Raw genomic sequence first — 16,688 nt, 5'->3', positions numbered from 1 at the left:
GCCTAGCTGCTTCTTAAACAAAACCAGATTCTTAAGTAAGGTTATATTGAATCATATCCATTAGAACAAAATTACAAATTTTGTGAATTGTTACACTCCTAATTACAAAGTGTATTACAGTCGCAATATAAAACATAATCGCAACAAAATCATACTACTAGTACTGTGTCCATATAATCTCCCCTCTGCATTCCTTGAATGATATTTGGCTCTGTGCTCTACTCAAACACTTGTCTACTACACTGTGTGCGCTGCCAGGCCAATCTGCTGTGTATACTATTCTATCTGTATATATGTGTAGTATATGTAGACTTCATGTAAATACACTACGTATGTGTGGGACTGAGAGAAAGACAGAAGTCTTGATATTTTCTCAGCTCTCAGCTAAGAGAAAAAATATCATGCCATGCTGTTTCAGAAGGCAGAAACAGTGGGGGGGTGGGGGGACAACAAAAGTGTGTAGGAGGTGGCACAGACAAAAATACCTACAGAGATGGAGAGAGCAACCAATAACGTCTAGTGAGCTCTCCAGAATTTTGAGTAAGGCCACCAAATACAGATGAGTAAACCAACATAAAGTGTCTTAGAAATGGGTGAAGTCAAAACACCTTCAGTGCACCTTGAAATATATTCTTTGGAAGTGTACAGGAGGGATGGAACACTGGACTTCCAAAATATATTCTCTCAGTTGGTGTTTTGATGATGGTGGTGGATAGTGTTAACTGACATGTTGGTTCAAAATCTCCCATCGGTGTTCAATTAGGTTGCGATCTGGTGACTGCAAAGGCCATAGTATATGATTTACATAATTTTCATACACAATAAATGATTCGGGGACTCTTTGTGCTCTGTAAAGCATACAAGATAGAAAGCATAAATACAAGACCATCTCTATCAGGATGGATATTATAGGATGAAGGTGATCAGTATCTTTGTGTTGATTTGCAGTGACCCCTCCCAACCCTGCTCCTTAAATACCCCGTCCTATACGTTCTTGTGTTTTGCCTCCTCTGAGACGTCTACTTCAACACTGGATGTTGATGAGTTGCATCAGATATGTTGGGAAAGGGAAAACGCTAAAATGTGCAGGGCAGGGGGAACTCCAGGAGCAGAGTTGGGAACCACTGCTCTCAGGGGACAGTTGGACCAATACCATGCCAGCAAAATGAACTCCACAGCACAATAGAGTTCCTGGACCCGTCACTGTGGGGATCAAGCATTCAGGCCTGTGCTGTTCTCTTTTGTGTACACCACACATGCACTCGCCCACTTGTGGAGAACAGTGAAGGATGACTCATCTAACCAAAGTCAAGGTCAGCTGGGCCTGCTTAGCATTTTCATACATTCCACAGAGCATGGTAGGAGGCTAACTGCTGAAATGTATAATTCAGTCCACCTGCCTGTCTGTTTGTTTATTCAAGGTTTTTCTTTAATTTCTTCTCTCATGACACACTTACTCAAGTATTTTCAGAGAACTGAAAAAAAGTGAAATGACCCTCACTGACTGACTGGCTAAAATTTTCTAGCCTATGGAATTTCTATGCTGTGTTTAAAATGGTCCCTTTATCACTATTCTCTGCATTGAAAATGGAGATCACTATATAGAATACCATTATAACAAGGAACACAATTCATGATTTGAATATTTATTTCATAGAATGTTACACGGGTTTGTTCATCACCCTGCAGCAGCAGTCATGCATTTGGCTTTGTGCTTTGTGAGTATTCTGTGTTCACTGGGGTATGTCAGAGAATTTCTAATGAGGACAATTGCCATTCAGTAATGTCCTCTGGATTGGTCAGGCACTAGAGGGCGTTGCTGACACAGTGCAAAATGAATGGCTTCCTATGGAGCATTCGCACAGAATTTTAGGTTATAAATGCTTTATCATTTTTAGACAGAAAAATGCACTAACTTTCTTAACACAATTCCAGTTATAGGACTTTTTAACACTGTCTTATGTACGTTCATGGCATCACTGAGTACGAAACACTTTATACCTTAATCAGTGAGCCAATCAGCTCACCAGCTAATGAGCGCTCAGTAGCAGTAATGCTCATGTCCTACTGCCCAAAACCTCTTTGCTATAGAAAAACGGAACAATATTGGCAAGTTCTCTTTGACTTTTTTTGATGGAATACATGCTTCTACTCTCCAAAGTTGAGGAAAGTTTACGCATAAATACATAAAAAGGAATTTAGATCTGATCTCCCCATTCATTAAGGATTTGCCTGCAGGCACCCTCTAGCTTTTTGCGGTCATATTTTTGGTATAATGGGAGAAATAGGAAGTGGCCAGGCTCCCCATAAACTATCTCTGGGTGTATTTGTACACAACGTATTGCAGTGCACTGTGGGAATGTATGAGCGTGCTGAATATTCTCCACTATGTTTTCTGCCACAGAATGACAGACTTCAAAAATATATAGTAAATAGGCCACAGTTTTGATTTTTGCCCTAGTCTATCTAAGAGGACTAGTAGGACCTGGTGTGCTCTATGATAAAGCTTACATCTATACCCTGTATGTCTTTTCTCTTGCAGGAGATTCAGGGTCCAGTGCAGTCTTCTCCAGCAGAAGTGTCCGAGCTGGCCCCCAGGCTGTGTCACCTGGTGCGAGCCAAGACGGGCTATGGCTTCAACCTTCACAGCGAGAAATCCAGACCAGGCCAGTACATCCGTTCTCTAGACCCTGGCTCGCCGGCTGACCGTGCTGGCCTCAGACCACAGGACAGGCTCATAGAGGTAGGAGAAGTAGAGGATGATGGTGGTGATGATGATGACTGCCTTGTGTGTTTGCATGTTAAAGTCCACTTAATCTCTATTTGCTGCATTTTGCAGATGGTAGGTTACCGTGGACATTAATTTGACCATGGTTGTCTGTCTGCAATTACAAAAAAACAAAAAACTCACCAATATGAAATACACTTGGGTCACGGTCAGACTGCGGAACATATTCCACTCAAAATGACATTATATTTATATTACATTTAGCTTGTAGACTTTATTTCACTGGCATATGTACCATCATCTACTTTTTGTCTTTCTCCTCCAGTGAAAAGGTTTCTTTAGTCTACACATTAAGTGTGAAGTATGATGTGGTGTCTAAGTTCTGGTCCACCTGACCATAAAGATCCGCTTCACTTCCTGTCCACTTTGCAGAACTTCTCACAGGCAGATTCGTCACAGTTTAGATGTGTATTTTTGTGGAATACGCTTTGCCATCTGAACGCAGCCTTATAATGGAAGCTGTTGTTCAGCTGCTTAACTTATCAGCAAACATGTCTGCGAGCCACATTTTTTGTAGAGCACTTTCATGAATTCCTCAGTCAAAGGTATTTGTAAATTAAGCTGTAAATCTGTATAATTTGCTCTTTCAGAGAAGGGACTGGAAGGGAGAATTTGTGGTAATCCATTATAATTCATGGAACTGTAATGCTGAAGTGTAATTTTAAATTCATTAACTGCCTGTTGGCTTCTGTTATAAGTGAGTGAAAATCAGCAGGTTTTCAAGCAAACATGTCAAAAGTGTAAAAAATTGTGGTCAAGCCCACTTGACATCTCTTAATGGAGTTACAGAATAGCTAAAGTTTGGGAGGAGAGCCATGCCTGAAGCTCCTCCATCTTGCTATAAATTATCTTGTCTTCTTTCCTTTTCTGTACCCCACACCTCCCCATCTCCTCCCCCAGTCCTGTCTCTGTTCATCAAGGAGGGGTCTGGCCTTCTTGTTTAAAGCAGAAGCCATTCAGAACTTCAGCCCAAGTTCCCTACAAATCATACAGTCTCTTCTCACACTACGTTAAAGGTCCAAACTCACAAACTGTCTTGAGTAAGAAATAAATTCTACTATAAAACGCTTGAATATGAACCTCAGCTGCTATCAATACCATCTATTTGGCTAACAGATTTCCAGGCATTACAGCTACAGGCCAACCACATGCGCTAAAGGAGGGAGTCCTAATGGAAAATGAGGGAGGTGTGGGGGGATGTGCTGGGAAGAGGGAGGGAACTTTTGATTAAGTGCAATGGTAGTGATGTAGGGAGGGATAAGGTACCCTTATCTAAAAAAAATTATCTTTTTTTCATACATTTTCAGGGCAAAGATCCTCACTTTGCAGGAAAACCAGAGAGACAACAGGAGTTGTCTGACTTTATAAAGTGCCTTTTTTCCAAAAGCTGTATCAGTTTTAAAAAAATGAAAGGACTTTTGGTTACTGAGGTTAAGGTTGAGGTTGGAAGACAAGATTAGAATACATCTACAAAAATCCAGTACTGTTCTGGGAAATCTTATGGACAGATGTGACAAAGATCAGCTTGTTCCAGAATGATAGGAAGAGTATGGAGAAAGGAATGCTCATCCAAAGCATATCACCTAATCTATCAAGCATGGTGGAGGTAGTGTTATGGCATGGACATGTATGGCTGCCAGTGGGACTATTTCCTTTGTACTTAATGATGATGACAAAAGCAGCACTGAGCATGCATTTCACTTACTGAAGACAAAACTGCAGGTAAAATGGCCAAATAACAAGCAGGAACCATTGATGGCCATGTAAAGGTCTTGCAAAGCAACAGCAGGGAACAACCCAGTGTCTCATCAGGTGTATGGATTCCAGACTTCAGGCAGCCATCGACAGCAAAGTATTTGCAAATAAGTATTAAAAACAACAATTTATGTAATTCCTACACTGTTCACCCACTTCAGATGTAATTATTCTCGAATTAAAGCTGAAATTGTGCCTTTTGAACTCATATTCATTATGAATTTTAATTTAATTTAATAAACATGCTGTGGTAAACAGCTAAAATAACAATATCTGTGTTTAAGAGCATACATATAAATGCATGCATTCTTCTACTTTCTCATCTACAATGTGGCCTTTTCAGAGACAAGTATTACACACCTCATCCCACCTTATACATAACTCATTATAAGCACACCTACACATCCACTAATGCACACATATGCATGCTCATACATAGAAATGCACTTAATCCACAATGACTTCAATGAATACAAGCACATATACATTCAAGGACTACACGCATCCTTTGCTTTAATTAGTTTCAGATCCTCGAGTGTATGATGCATTATGTGTAACCTTGTCTTTACACTTTTCCATTATATAAGACTTGAGCTTTAACACCTGAACTTTGACCATTACGGTTCTCTATCAGTTATTCATTTCTACCAGAGGTATCTACAAGCTCAAATATACAGTAACCAGGATGTGCATTAAAATTACTACTAATTTAAATGAGGCTAGCTGTAATTACATAACCCTGCAGTGCAGACTGAATGGCCATCTTGTCCACTTCATTTCCCCCAGTAGGCCTTTTCTTCAGAGAAGAAACGTTGACATAGTCTATACAGGCAGAGCTCCATGAGGCATGTCAGGGTTAGAGGATAAATGTAAATCTCTCTGTCTGTAGCTGACCCCTCCACAGCTTCAGCGCCCACTCTCAGCCCTCACTGTGTTTATACGAGGCATCAGCGGGGCTTTCAAAAGGAAGCATGCTGTCATTAGTGGGTGTTTGACCAGAACATCTTTACTTCTTTTGCCTACTGCCTTCAGATGCTTAAAATCTTTTGATAAACCCTTTCAGACCAACACTGAGCCCTTTCCACTGCTGCATACCTCTGTTTTGCATGATAATTGCATCAAGTATTATTTATGTCAGGTTTTAGCACTGTTTTTCAGACTTTGAGGCATGTTTACTTCAAAACAACGGGATCTAACTGCTCACCATGTGGCCATGAGGGACAGGGATGCAGTCTCACTGCCTGCTCTAAAATGCAGTGGTGTGGCTAAAATAAGGCTCCGCCTATTGACAAAAATGCTTTGTGTTTCGGTAATGACTAAGATGTTAGACAAATCTTTTAGCTTTAAAAGAAATCAAAAGATCTTAAAAAAAGATACAGAATTATTATTATTATTATTAAGGCTTGGGACAGCCACCTCCTAATGGAAAGTACCCTATAAATGATTTTGTATATACCGATCAGGCATAATATTATATCCTTGTTTCTGTGCTCATTGTCCATTTTATCAGCTTCACTTACTATATAGGTGCACTTTGTAGTTCTACAATTACAGACTGTAGTTCTTCTGTTTCTCTGCATACTTTGTTAGCCCCCTTTTACCCTGTTCTTCAGTAGTCAGGACCCCCATGGACCCTCACAGAGCAGGTACTATTTGGGTGGCGGATCATTCTCAGCACTGCAGTGACACTGATGTGATGGTGGTGTGTTAGTGTGTGTTGTGCTGGTATAAGTGGATCAGACACAGCAGTGCTGCTGGAGTTTTTAAACACTATGTCCACTCTCTGTCCACTCTATTAGACGCACCTACGTTGTTGGTCCACCCTGTAGATGTTAAGCCAGAGACGATAGCTCATCTTTTGCTGTACAGGATGCTGTTGACTGGATATTTTTGGTTGGTGGACTATTCTCAGTCCAGCAGTGACACTGAGGTGTTTAAAAACTCCATCAGCACTGCTGTGGCTGATACTCGTACCAGCGCAACATACACTAACACACCACCACCACGTCAGTGTTACTGCAGTGCTAAGAATGATCCACCACCCAAATAGTACCTGCTCTGTAAGGGTCTATGGGGGTCCTGACTACTGAAGAACAGGTTAAAGGGGGGGCTAACAAAGTATGCAGAGTAAAACAGATGGACTACAGTCTGTACTTGTAGAACTACAAAGTGCACCTATATAGTAAGTGGAGCTGATAAAATGGACAATGAACGTAGAATCAAGGAGGTGGTCATAATGTTATGCCTAATCGGTGTATATGTAGCTTATAACTATCTTAATGAATGCCTTAGGTTTAAATAGATCATAACATGATCCTTGTAAATATCTAAGGTCTGAATACTTAGTTAAATTATAATGTATTTGTTATTTTTACTGTTTCACTGCAGTTTGAGCTAATTCAGTAAAATTGTCTATATAAACAAACTAACGTGATTTTCTCAAACTCAATCGACTACAAAGCAATCAGACCATGAAAACCACACATATTGATGATAATGAATAAAAGGTGGTGGAAACTAGTAGATTTGGTGTAATGTTCCTCTCCATTTTTCCTCTCTGTTGTGTGTCTAGTACTTCGGCTACTGAGTATTACTAGTGTTACTGCTGTTTGGCACCAAAGCATACCACTGTGGCCCACTGTGAGTGCAGATTATTTATCCTTCTCCTTGCTTTAGCAAGACACTCCTTCACTTGTGGCGTGTGTTGTGGGCCTGCTGGTGAAGTGGTTCTGGTTCTCCCTCCCTCTCTTACACTCTCTCTCCCTCCCTGGCTTTGTCTCTCTCCTGATTGTGTTTTAGTTAAGAACAGAGGCTGATTCCAAGCACATCGTCATCCTTCACTCTGGTCTGGGAGAGTGAAAGAATCAGTCACTAGAAGAGACTGAAAGAGAGTCTGTGAAAGGGAAGTAAAGAGAGAAAGAACACTGACCTAACGACTTGACTGACACGAGTGTCATCTTTACTTGATCCCAGAGAGAGATTATTAGAGCTCCAGTGTCTCTCCTGTCTGAGATGATGTGTTTAAGAGAGAGCGAGAGGAACAAAGACCTGTTCATTTCACCTGATAGTCATCTCTCTCTCTTTCTTTCTCTCTCTCGCCCCTTGGTGATGATCACATAATCTCCATCATGTTGGTGTCATCCTACACCTCCACGTCCATCACTAAGTGGGTTTATGCTCTGCAGACAGAAGAAAACTTGACATAGATATATATACAGGTTTACAGGATAAATATACAGGATTTACAGTTGTTCAAATAAATATGTTGTGTTTTTTTACACCCTGTTTCAGACGTTTACATTTGGACACATTGTGGGTCAGTTTCAGCTTTTTAGTGAGATTTTAATAAACTTTCAGCTGTTCTGTTTCATACTGCTGGCATGAGCAATGTGGCTCGCACTCCCTGCCCGTTCACATATACAGTGTGTGTGCTGTGGAATTAAGAAAGATTTCTTTACTGAAATGGATAAACAGTCAAATCAGTCACTCTGCTCAGTAAGATATCATTCTGAAATAAGCACAGTACATTTGTTTACCCTCAACACTATTCTGACATCAGATTGGGTGACAGATTTGACTGTTTATTCCATTTTTCTGGAATGTGAGCTGCTCATAATACTGGAACAACAGCACTGCTTTTTGTGATTACTTTATTTCTTTATCACAAAAGTGTATGATAATGAAAATGAAATTAATTATTTACATTTATTTAACTATGATTCCTGCTCTTACTTCATCATCCTTCCCCAAAATAAAACATCTCTCATCAGATTAGGACGTATATTCACTTTTTTTTTGCCCCCCCCAGTCGTTAACACAAGTTGGCATGCGTGGTTGGGATCTACTTACTTATCAGAAAGGCAGCCTTTTGGCTTTCAGAGCCAGATTTCATAACAACAGGCAGCTGAGGAAGCTTTCCATTTAGCTGAACCTTCTTCCTTTCACTAATCCTCAAGACATAGCACAATAGCACAATCACTCAGACTGTAAATTCACTGGCTCTTTCCTTTCTTCCCCCCATCTTTCTTTTTCTACCACCATCTTCCCAAGACAGGTCAATATGAGGCAGAGGCACCACTTGTGTCACTCATTTTCACTTATCCCCTGCACTTTTCTATATATCAAATGAATGTAAAGAAATGATTCAGTGAAAAAAAACAAATTTATATAGTGTGTAGTCAGTCAGCCTCGACATGTTTAGTGTCTGAAGTTTTGCCCTGGAGCTACAAGGCTAATGTGAGGCTTATACATCACCAGTTAGCAATATAAAAACTGCATGCCTGAATCATCACTTGCCTCAAATTGTGTTAGGTTGTTAGGTAAGTTCAAATAGGTGTCAAATGTCTACAAAACACAGAGTACTATGCAAAAAAGACCACCATTCATTAATTTATTTCCAGTCAAAACGACCTTTAAGTACAAGCTATTCATTTTTCAGGAGCTATTTCCGAGGTGGGTGGCATGGGGACGCAGTGGGTAGTACTGTCACTTCACAGCAAGAAGCAAATGAGTGAGTGTGTGTGTGTGTGTGTGTGTGTGTGTGTGTGTGTGTGTTTCTGAAGTGATTATACATAGGATAATCTGCTTGCATAAGAAAGGAGAAAGTCAAAGAAAAAAGAAAATTTGTAACAAAGAAGTTGCTGGTGATCTGAGAACAATGGACTGGCCACTCCACAGTCCAGACCTCAACATCATTGAATGTGTTTCGGATTACTTGGATTGTGAGAAGCAGAAAACATAATCAACTTAAAAGACCAAACTTTGGAGCTGAAAAATATCCCTGTAGATTTCTTTGAAAAACTAAATCTTGTCTCCTGTAATAAAGGTAAAGGCTGGACACGTTAAAAATTGATATTATATTTAGTTGAGGATTCAGTGTCATTTCCTGTTAAATATGTTTCCTGCTTTTTTCACTGATGCTCAAAAATGATTAATTTGCGGTTATAATTTGCTTTTAGCATAATTAAATCATTAAGATGTAAACTATGTCATTCGGAGTGGTTTGATGTGAAGTGCTTTGTTCTAGAGAAACTTAGTGGGTCAGGATTGTTCACAGTGGTGGTGATAGGAACCAGACATCTGAAGCATCTAATGCCTCAGAAAGCTACTTCACAGAAAGTTAATAAAGAAATGGTCATGGATACACTGACTGATGCCCAAGACATTATGATAGTTGTAAGGTTTTGGTCTAAAATGTATATTTTATATCCATTCATGAAGAGTACATTCAGGGATACATGAAAACTTATCTTTTTCTGGTTAACTACTATTTTAACATCAATAACATACAAGAACTCAGACACACTTGGTCATTTTGGATAGTAAATAAAATGGTAATATTTGTGTTGTAGACATCACAACACCTAAATCCTATCACCACCATTGTAAAGAGTTTCTCTGCAGTGAACTGTTTTACACTGAACAACTCTGAAAGACACTGTTTGCATCTGAATGAATGAATTATGCATTTTAGGAAACAAAAATGAATTTTGAAAAATCTGGAATTCATCTTTAGTATCCAAAATTCAGAAACTGACCTGTTCCAGGGCAGGGCAGGTCAGGTTCCGAATTTTGGATACATCATAAAGGTGTTCTCTGACCTTTGTACAGTATGTCGCTTAACAAAAACTGTCATAGCAGCCTGAATTTTGTCTGTACTTTAGTGCATTTTTAGAGATGTCAGTATGTCACACAGAGCCAGAAACTTCATAAGCAAGTAGATTGAGATTACTTCAAAACTTGACACTGACTAAGGCGAGTGTGTGATGATTTAGACAGGCAGTTTCCACAGTTCTATCTGGTGGGGTAAGGTTAAGTCTTGTAGCTTCAGTGCGCATCTAAAGTAACAGACTTCGGGTACCAAACATGACTTCATTCAGAGTAAGGAGGAAATTGTTTAATTATTTATTTTATTTTATTTGTTTATTTATTTGTTTATTTATTTTTGCTGACCTATTCCTTTAAAGAAAACGCACACACACTACCCTTCTCACCCCCCCAGGGCACTGTCACCTGAAACCCACGCTATTGCCACAACAGCAGCCTCGCCATCAATATTTGATGGCTTTGTGCTACCTGCCCTCAGGTCCTTTGCATCCCTGCTGAAAATGTTCTGATATAAAAAGCCACACATAAGAGAGAACATCATGTAGTTTTGAGGTGGTTGGAGGGATGTTTTTCGAGATTAGATTTTCAGACCTAATTCTGTTCCCCTCTCTTCTCTCCCCTTATCCATCCGGTGAACCTGATCCCACCGCCAAATGGGTTGCTAAGCGACTAAAAGAGAAAAGAGGGGCGACTAAGGGCGAAGGAAACAACATATTTTGGTGAAAGACTCCACAGATGATAAGGAGAGGGTTTAAAAGCCTAATTGAATGGCAAAACATCTGCCTCTCTATCTCAGGAGAGTCTTTATGGGAGAAAGGAAACTTTCTTAGACTCTCTTACGCTGTTTGAAAGTAAAGCACAACCATCGTGACCGTTATATGGAAAATATCCGACCTATTTCCATGGCTTTTCTCAACTCTGGCACGGATAGGAGAATATGCATAGGATGGAGAGACACCTGGTGGCCAAACCCTGATATGAATGTGATTAGAAAGAATGAATGAACTCTGGGTAAATACTGTAACTAGAACCTTCTTTATAGTTTGTACAATGCAGCTTTGTTTTTCTGCTTTTGCACAGAATACCCTCTTACTCACTGACTCGTTCAGGAATATTCTGAAAGGGAAACTGTTTAAGGGTAGCAGGGAATGGAAAAGATGATTCAGAGCTGCAGTGCTCTCTTCTTTTAGGGGTTCTAGAGAGAGACTAGGGGCCTGTCTCATGAAGCAAGTTTAATTTAGACAGGGTTCCTGACTTTAGCTTTGTTGACAAATAAAACTGACCAACAAAACCGTGATTAACTCATTTTATGTAGGTCATTAACAACTTTCTCTGTTAATCCAGGATTAATATTCTTACTATCTATGTAGTATGATTTGCATCCTTTACTAATGAATCCATATTCTTAATGCGAGTGATGCCACAAACTGCATGAAGAAAAAAAAGTGACCGGAGGTAGCCACTCTGTCAGTCCCTAATTGCTCAGAAGTTCGCTCTGATTGGTCCAAGAGCTGTTTATATCAAAAATTCGGAACCTGACCTGACCTGACCTGCCCTGGAACAGGTCAGGCATACATCATAAATTGCTGTGATGATGTTTCCTGGTAAAAAGTGATCCACTAACGTGAGACAGAAAATCCAGGGTTGGATTGAAGGCATAAAGTTAGCTGGTTAAGTAAGAAACTGCTTTTTGAGACAGAACCCAAGAGAAACAAAGACCTGTTGATTTCACTCTCTCTCTCTGCAGGTAAATGGGGTGAACATTGAAAGCATGCGGCACGCTGAGGTAGTGGCCTTCATCAAGCGTGGAGGGGACGAGACGCGTTTGCTGGTGGTGGATCCAGACACAGATGAGCACTTCAAAAAACTGGGCATCACTCCCACTGGCAGCCACGTCAAAGGTGCAGTTCTTCAGTTTACATTAACTACATTTTACTATTTTCCTTTTTCCCCAAATAAAGTCAATCTGCTGTTTGCCTCAAACCATGCTAAGTTGTTAAAAAGCTATGTTCATATTGTAATTTGATTTTTTAAATTCTGATTCCATTAATATAACACAGATATGATGTTTTCAGAACTGTGTGAATGAAAAAATCTGATCTGAGCCACTGTTGTTTTTTTGTTTTTTTTTCAAAAACAGCCATTTACTATTCAAAATGGCCTGTGAACCTTTTATTTGTAATGTAATATTAAAGATGGTAAAATAGAGGAAAATCCAAAAAAGTTTTCTTTGTGGACTATTTTGCCTTACAATGCCCTACAAGTACCTCTTCTGCAAAATATGTTTTACGCTAAAATCTTATTAGAAAACGATCCTGAAACCATGTCTTAGACATCAGGCTGTGTGTTTGTAGCTATTTCATGTAATAACTTTTTGTGGCTGGCTGATGTGCGTGAACAGCGGAATGACTGTTTGTGTTCTCCGGTTCAGGTTTTGATACTCAGTCCATTACTAACGGCTCGCCCAGTCCCCGCATCAACGGACGCTCCACATCCCAGTCTACACATTCAGACCACAGCAGCCAGGACACCAGCACACAGGTGTGTGTATGGGGGAGTGTGTGTGTGTGTGTGTGTGATTATTATATTTGGTTTGCTCATTTGTTTTTCTATATGTTGTTTTGTTATTTGTCCTGCCTTCTGTCTGCGCTGTTTGTTTCCCTCTGCTGTTTGACTCCTGTTGTTGGATGGACTAAGAAATTAAACAAGCATTTGTATCCTACTTCTATGCCTGCCTCACCCACCTCGGCATTACAGTGAGCTAGTGTTCTCTGTAAGTTTGCAGGAACTTTAGAGTTAGAAAGCCATTTAGAGTTTAACATTTTTCTGTGCAGAAACCATAAAACTTAAGTACTATTTTGGGGAACAATGCCATACCCCACGCGTTTTGCTTGTTGTTACAGTTTGCTTCTTGTAAGGTTGGCTTGTCCCTGGCTGGGATTTCTAAATTGCCTAAATTTTGGCTTTACCTTCTCCAATCTACCCAGTGTCCTGTTTGTTTTTAAAAAAACATAGGGTAGCCAACCTGGTACTCCGCACAATCCTAGCCAAGGGCAAGGTGTCCCCAAACTTTTGATAGGCAGTTTACATTGTGTGACGGTGAAAGTTGAACACGGCATTGCTGGCAGATGTACCAATTGTTGTTGTGTATGTGTCTGTGTGTAGAACTCGGAGGATGGTGGGAGTCGCTTGCTGGACCCCTTTGCTGAGATTGGCCTGAAGTTGAGCCCCACCGCGGCAGAGGCTAAAGAGAAGGCCCACGCCAAGCGTGCCAAGAAGAGAGCACCACAGATGGACTGGAATAAGAAATACGAGATCTTTAGCAACTTCTGAACTTGCACGTACACTCACTCGCGCACTCCCTGTCCCAGAATTCCAACCCCTCCACACCTGACTGCTTTACATGAAAATGGAGGCTGTTATTTTTGTAGAAAAAGCAAACTAAGAAAACCATAAAAAGTATTTTAATAGCTTCCCCTGCAGAGCGAGAGCAGGCAGAGGGCAAAAGTGAGCATCTCTATTTTTTCACTGTCAACTGGAAGAAAAAGCAGCTGACTCAGAAGTGTCTGACTCAGAACTGTCGCTGACAATCGTCAGCCCCTGAAGCATGAGGACTTCTCTAAAGGGAGCACTCTTTCGGCTGAAGGGTGCAGCTTGGATTTTGTATTGTTCTTGCTTGAGTTTACTGTTACACGCATTTCAGGCTGACAAGTTCAACAGCAATCCCCCATACCAGCAGCCAACTTTTATACAAGACCACCTCCACCAGCAGATGTTGATCATACTGCAGCACATACTGCGCAAAAACCAGACTGGAACCTCAAAGATTCAAAATTGTTTACATCTCTACATGACAGCGGAGGTGTTCGGCTCTGGTGATGAATAATAGGGGATTTATGCATAAAAAGACATGGCGGAGTTGCACAGACAAGTCATGAAAATCAGAGTTGACTATAGTACTGAACTTAAACAGATAAAATCCTGAACTGGCCCTTTCAGAGGCACCCCCCCTCAATGTAGCCCATTGTATGTGCTGTACATTCTTTGTAAATCAGTATTACACATGAAGAAACTCCGGAGGATTTTACCTGCCATGAACTGCCGAAATATAACCAGCTCGTGGTTATGCACCAAAAACGTTTGCAACTAAAGGGATGTGCCACTATTGTGACATATTAAAGGGAAAATGTAATAGTGGGTTATTGACTTGCTCAGTGAGATGAAATGGAGAACGGGAGTATTTCACAAAGTGCAATTTCTTAAGCTTTTTGATATGTTATTATTACAGGAGTGAGGAATAAAAACCAGGACATGCTGACTGGTCAGCAAAGCTTAAAGGAATATTTTGGTGAAAAATTTTTACACAATTTTCCCAGATGTCGTCTATCAGCAAAGACGTGTTTGGTGTCTTAACTTTTACTTCTATAATTTAGCACAGGAGCTATGAGGCTAATGTTGCTAACAAACACTAGAAGCCAATAGTCACCCAAATCTTCTCTAAAACTGCCAAGTCTTCATTAAGGTTGTACAGACTTATCAGTGTGGTCACAGTATAACAATAAACAAAACTTCACCATGTAGCTGAACGCAGCAGGCAGCAGGTGTTGTGCTGTGTCAGAAATGACTCCCATTTCTGTGCAAATGTCACGCAGGCATTTAGACACCTCAGATTATGCTTGTGATTTTTGAAATATCATGTATATAATTAGAAACAACAGAAATCGTAAACAGTCTGTGTGATGTGTGTGCATTTGAAGGGGATTCAGATTCTGTAGGGGATGCAGAATGACTGCTTGCTGCTTTCAGCTACACAGTGGGGTTTTGCTTATTTTTATAGTTTTCAGTGAGTTGTACTGCGCTCTGAACCACATTGACAAGTCTGCATGACCTGCATGAGAAAGAGCTGGATGCAATTTGAGCATGTTGTGAGAAGTTTTGCAGATGTATTAATGGAAAAGATTTGGGTAACTATTGAGTGTTGTAGTGTTTGTTGGCAACATTAAGAAGCAGAATATGGATGTCTTGGCTGATCTAGGGTAAGTGAAACCATTCCTTTAAAGGAGGCAGGCCAAAAGTGAGGACTCTGTGGCAGGAGAAAAGGAACTTTGGGAAGTCCCCACTTTTGTTATCCAACTTTGCTGAAAATTTACTTTGTGAAATAGCTCCCAGGACAGTTGCAAGCATAAACAAATGTGTTTTGTTGAAATGAGGCATTGACTGTGAAACACTAGAGGGCACCATTGAAGTACATTTGGTTCTACCCTTGGAAGATGACTTTGGACAGAGGCAGAACTTGCAGGTTTCAACCACTAGAGGGAAACATATGTAAGTCATTTAATTGAAGCTCAGTACTTGTACTTGTGAACTGAACCAACGCAAAAGCTGAAAGTGTTACATGTAGGCTACAGCAGCTGTACAAAAACATTGTATTGCTTAGACTGATGCTTTCTGGAATGCTCTAGAAGGTGATGGTGGATTCTTGGATGGTCGATTTGAGACTGAAACACATTATATTAGGTTCCAGATAAAAGCCTGGAATAATCTATTCATGTGAAGTAAATGAAACAACCAAACTATGTGTACCAAGACATCCTAACATGGTGGGGTTTCTAGTGTCATGGCAGAGGTTTTGACCCCTTTTGAGTGAGACCACTATGTCCACTATCTAAATGGATAGAGGGAAATATCACGAATGGCTTGCGTCAATGCAGGCAATTTTGTATGGAGCAAATAGCACCGACTGTTAGAGCCGCTGAGCTTATGAAGATTAGAGACAGTGCTGGGCCACCTGCTTTTAGAAACACAGACCCCCTCAGATTGACTTACTTCATCTCACAGAGGGGTGTCTCTCCTGGAAATGGACAAAATGACCACACAGAGCTGCCTTGAGACACCCCTTACCGCTCAAACTGTGGTACGGCCCACGATGCGGCTCTGTTAGGCCAGTTCTGTTGGGTCATTAAGCTAGTTCAGCTGTGCCGTGCTGACATACTGCTCCAGAAAGAAAGCTTTAGAAAGAGACTGCATTATATAGCACAAATATTTTAACCCCTGTGCCCTTGTATATTACCAGCATTGCTGTACTCGCTCTGAATAATTAAAAGTGCATTATTTTTGTCCATTGTTTTCCTTTTAATGTTTGCTAGCATTGTGTTTGCAGAAGTTTCTTCTTTCTTCAGTTCCTTCTATCCTGACCATGTATGCACTCAGAGCTCAAGCTGTATGCTAATGTATATTCATTATGGGAATATATGCCAGGTTGCATTTTTTTTCAATAAAGTGTGATTCTTACATACTGACCGTTAACAATACATGTGTTCAGTACAGACTTGATTAAGAGCTGGTGTGACTTAACTGTGCGGATCCAATCCTCTACAAGATAGTCTTGAGTCTAAATACCAAACATTTGTCTAGATCAGAGGTCACCAATCTTACCAGGTGTGCTTCTGCTTGGATGGAATGAAAACCTAAGCCACTCTGGGGTTCAAATTGAGGCAGAGGTCTCGGGAGGGTCCCTGGTGGAAAGTCTTGACTACAA

At 40.4% G+C, this 16,688-nt stretch overlaps 1 protein-coding gene across 1 annotated transcript in view; it reads left to right on the top strand.

The window, feature by feature from the left end:
* LOC118821196 (Na(+)/H(+) exchange regulatory cofactor NHE-RF2) overlaps window positions 1–16,441 on the top strand; it is a 71,685-nt gene extending 55,244 nt beyond the window's left edge. Inside the window, exons 3-6 of the mRNA XM_036589696.1 lie at window positions 2,543–2,743; window positions 11,898–12,051; window positions 12,582–12,691; window positions 13,316–16,441. Coding sequence (XP_036445589.1) covers window positions 2,543–2,743; window positions 11,898–12,051; window positions 12,582–12,691; window positions 13,316–13,483 — 633 coding nt within the window. The 3' untranslated portion in view covers window positions 13,484–16,441. The remainder of the gene's footprint in view (window positions 1–2,542; window positions 2,744–11,897; window positions 12,052–12,581; window positions 12,692–13,315) is intronic.
* Window positions 16,442–16,688: the final 247 nt, after the last annotated feature.

This window comes from Colossoma macropomum, unplaced genomic scaffold, assembly GCF_904425465.1.
Source record: "Colossoma macropomum unplaced genomic scaffold, Colossoma_macropomum, whole genome shotgun sequence".
NCBI lineage: Eukaryota > Metazoa > Chordata > Actinopteri > Characiformes > Serrasalmidae > Colossoma > Colossoma macropomum.
The sequence above is the reverse complement of the archived record's forward strand: the minus strand, read 5'-3'. Positions and strand labels throughout refer to the sequence as shown.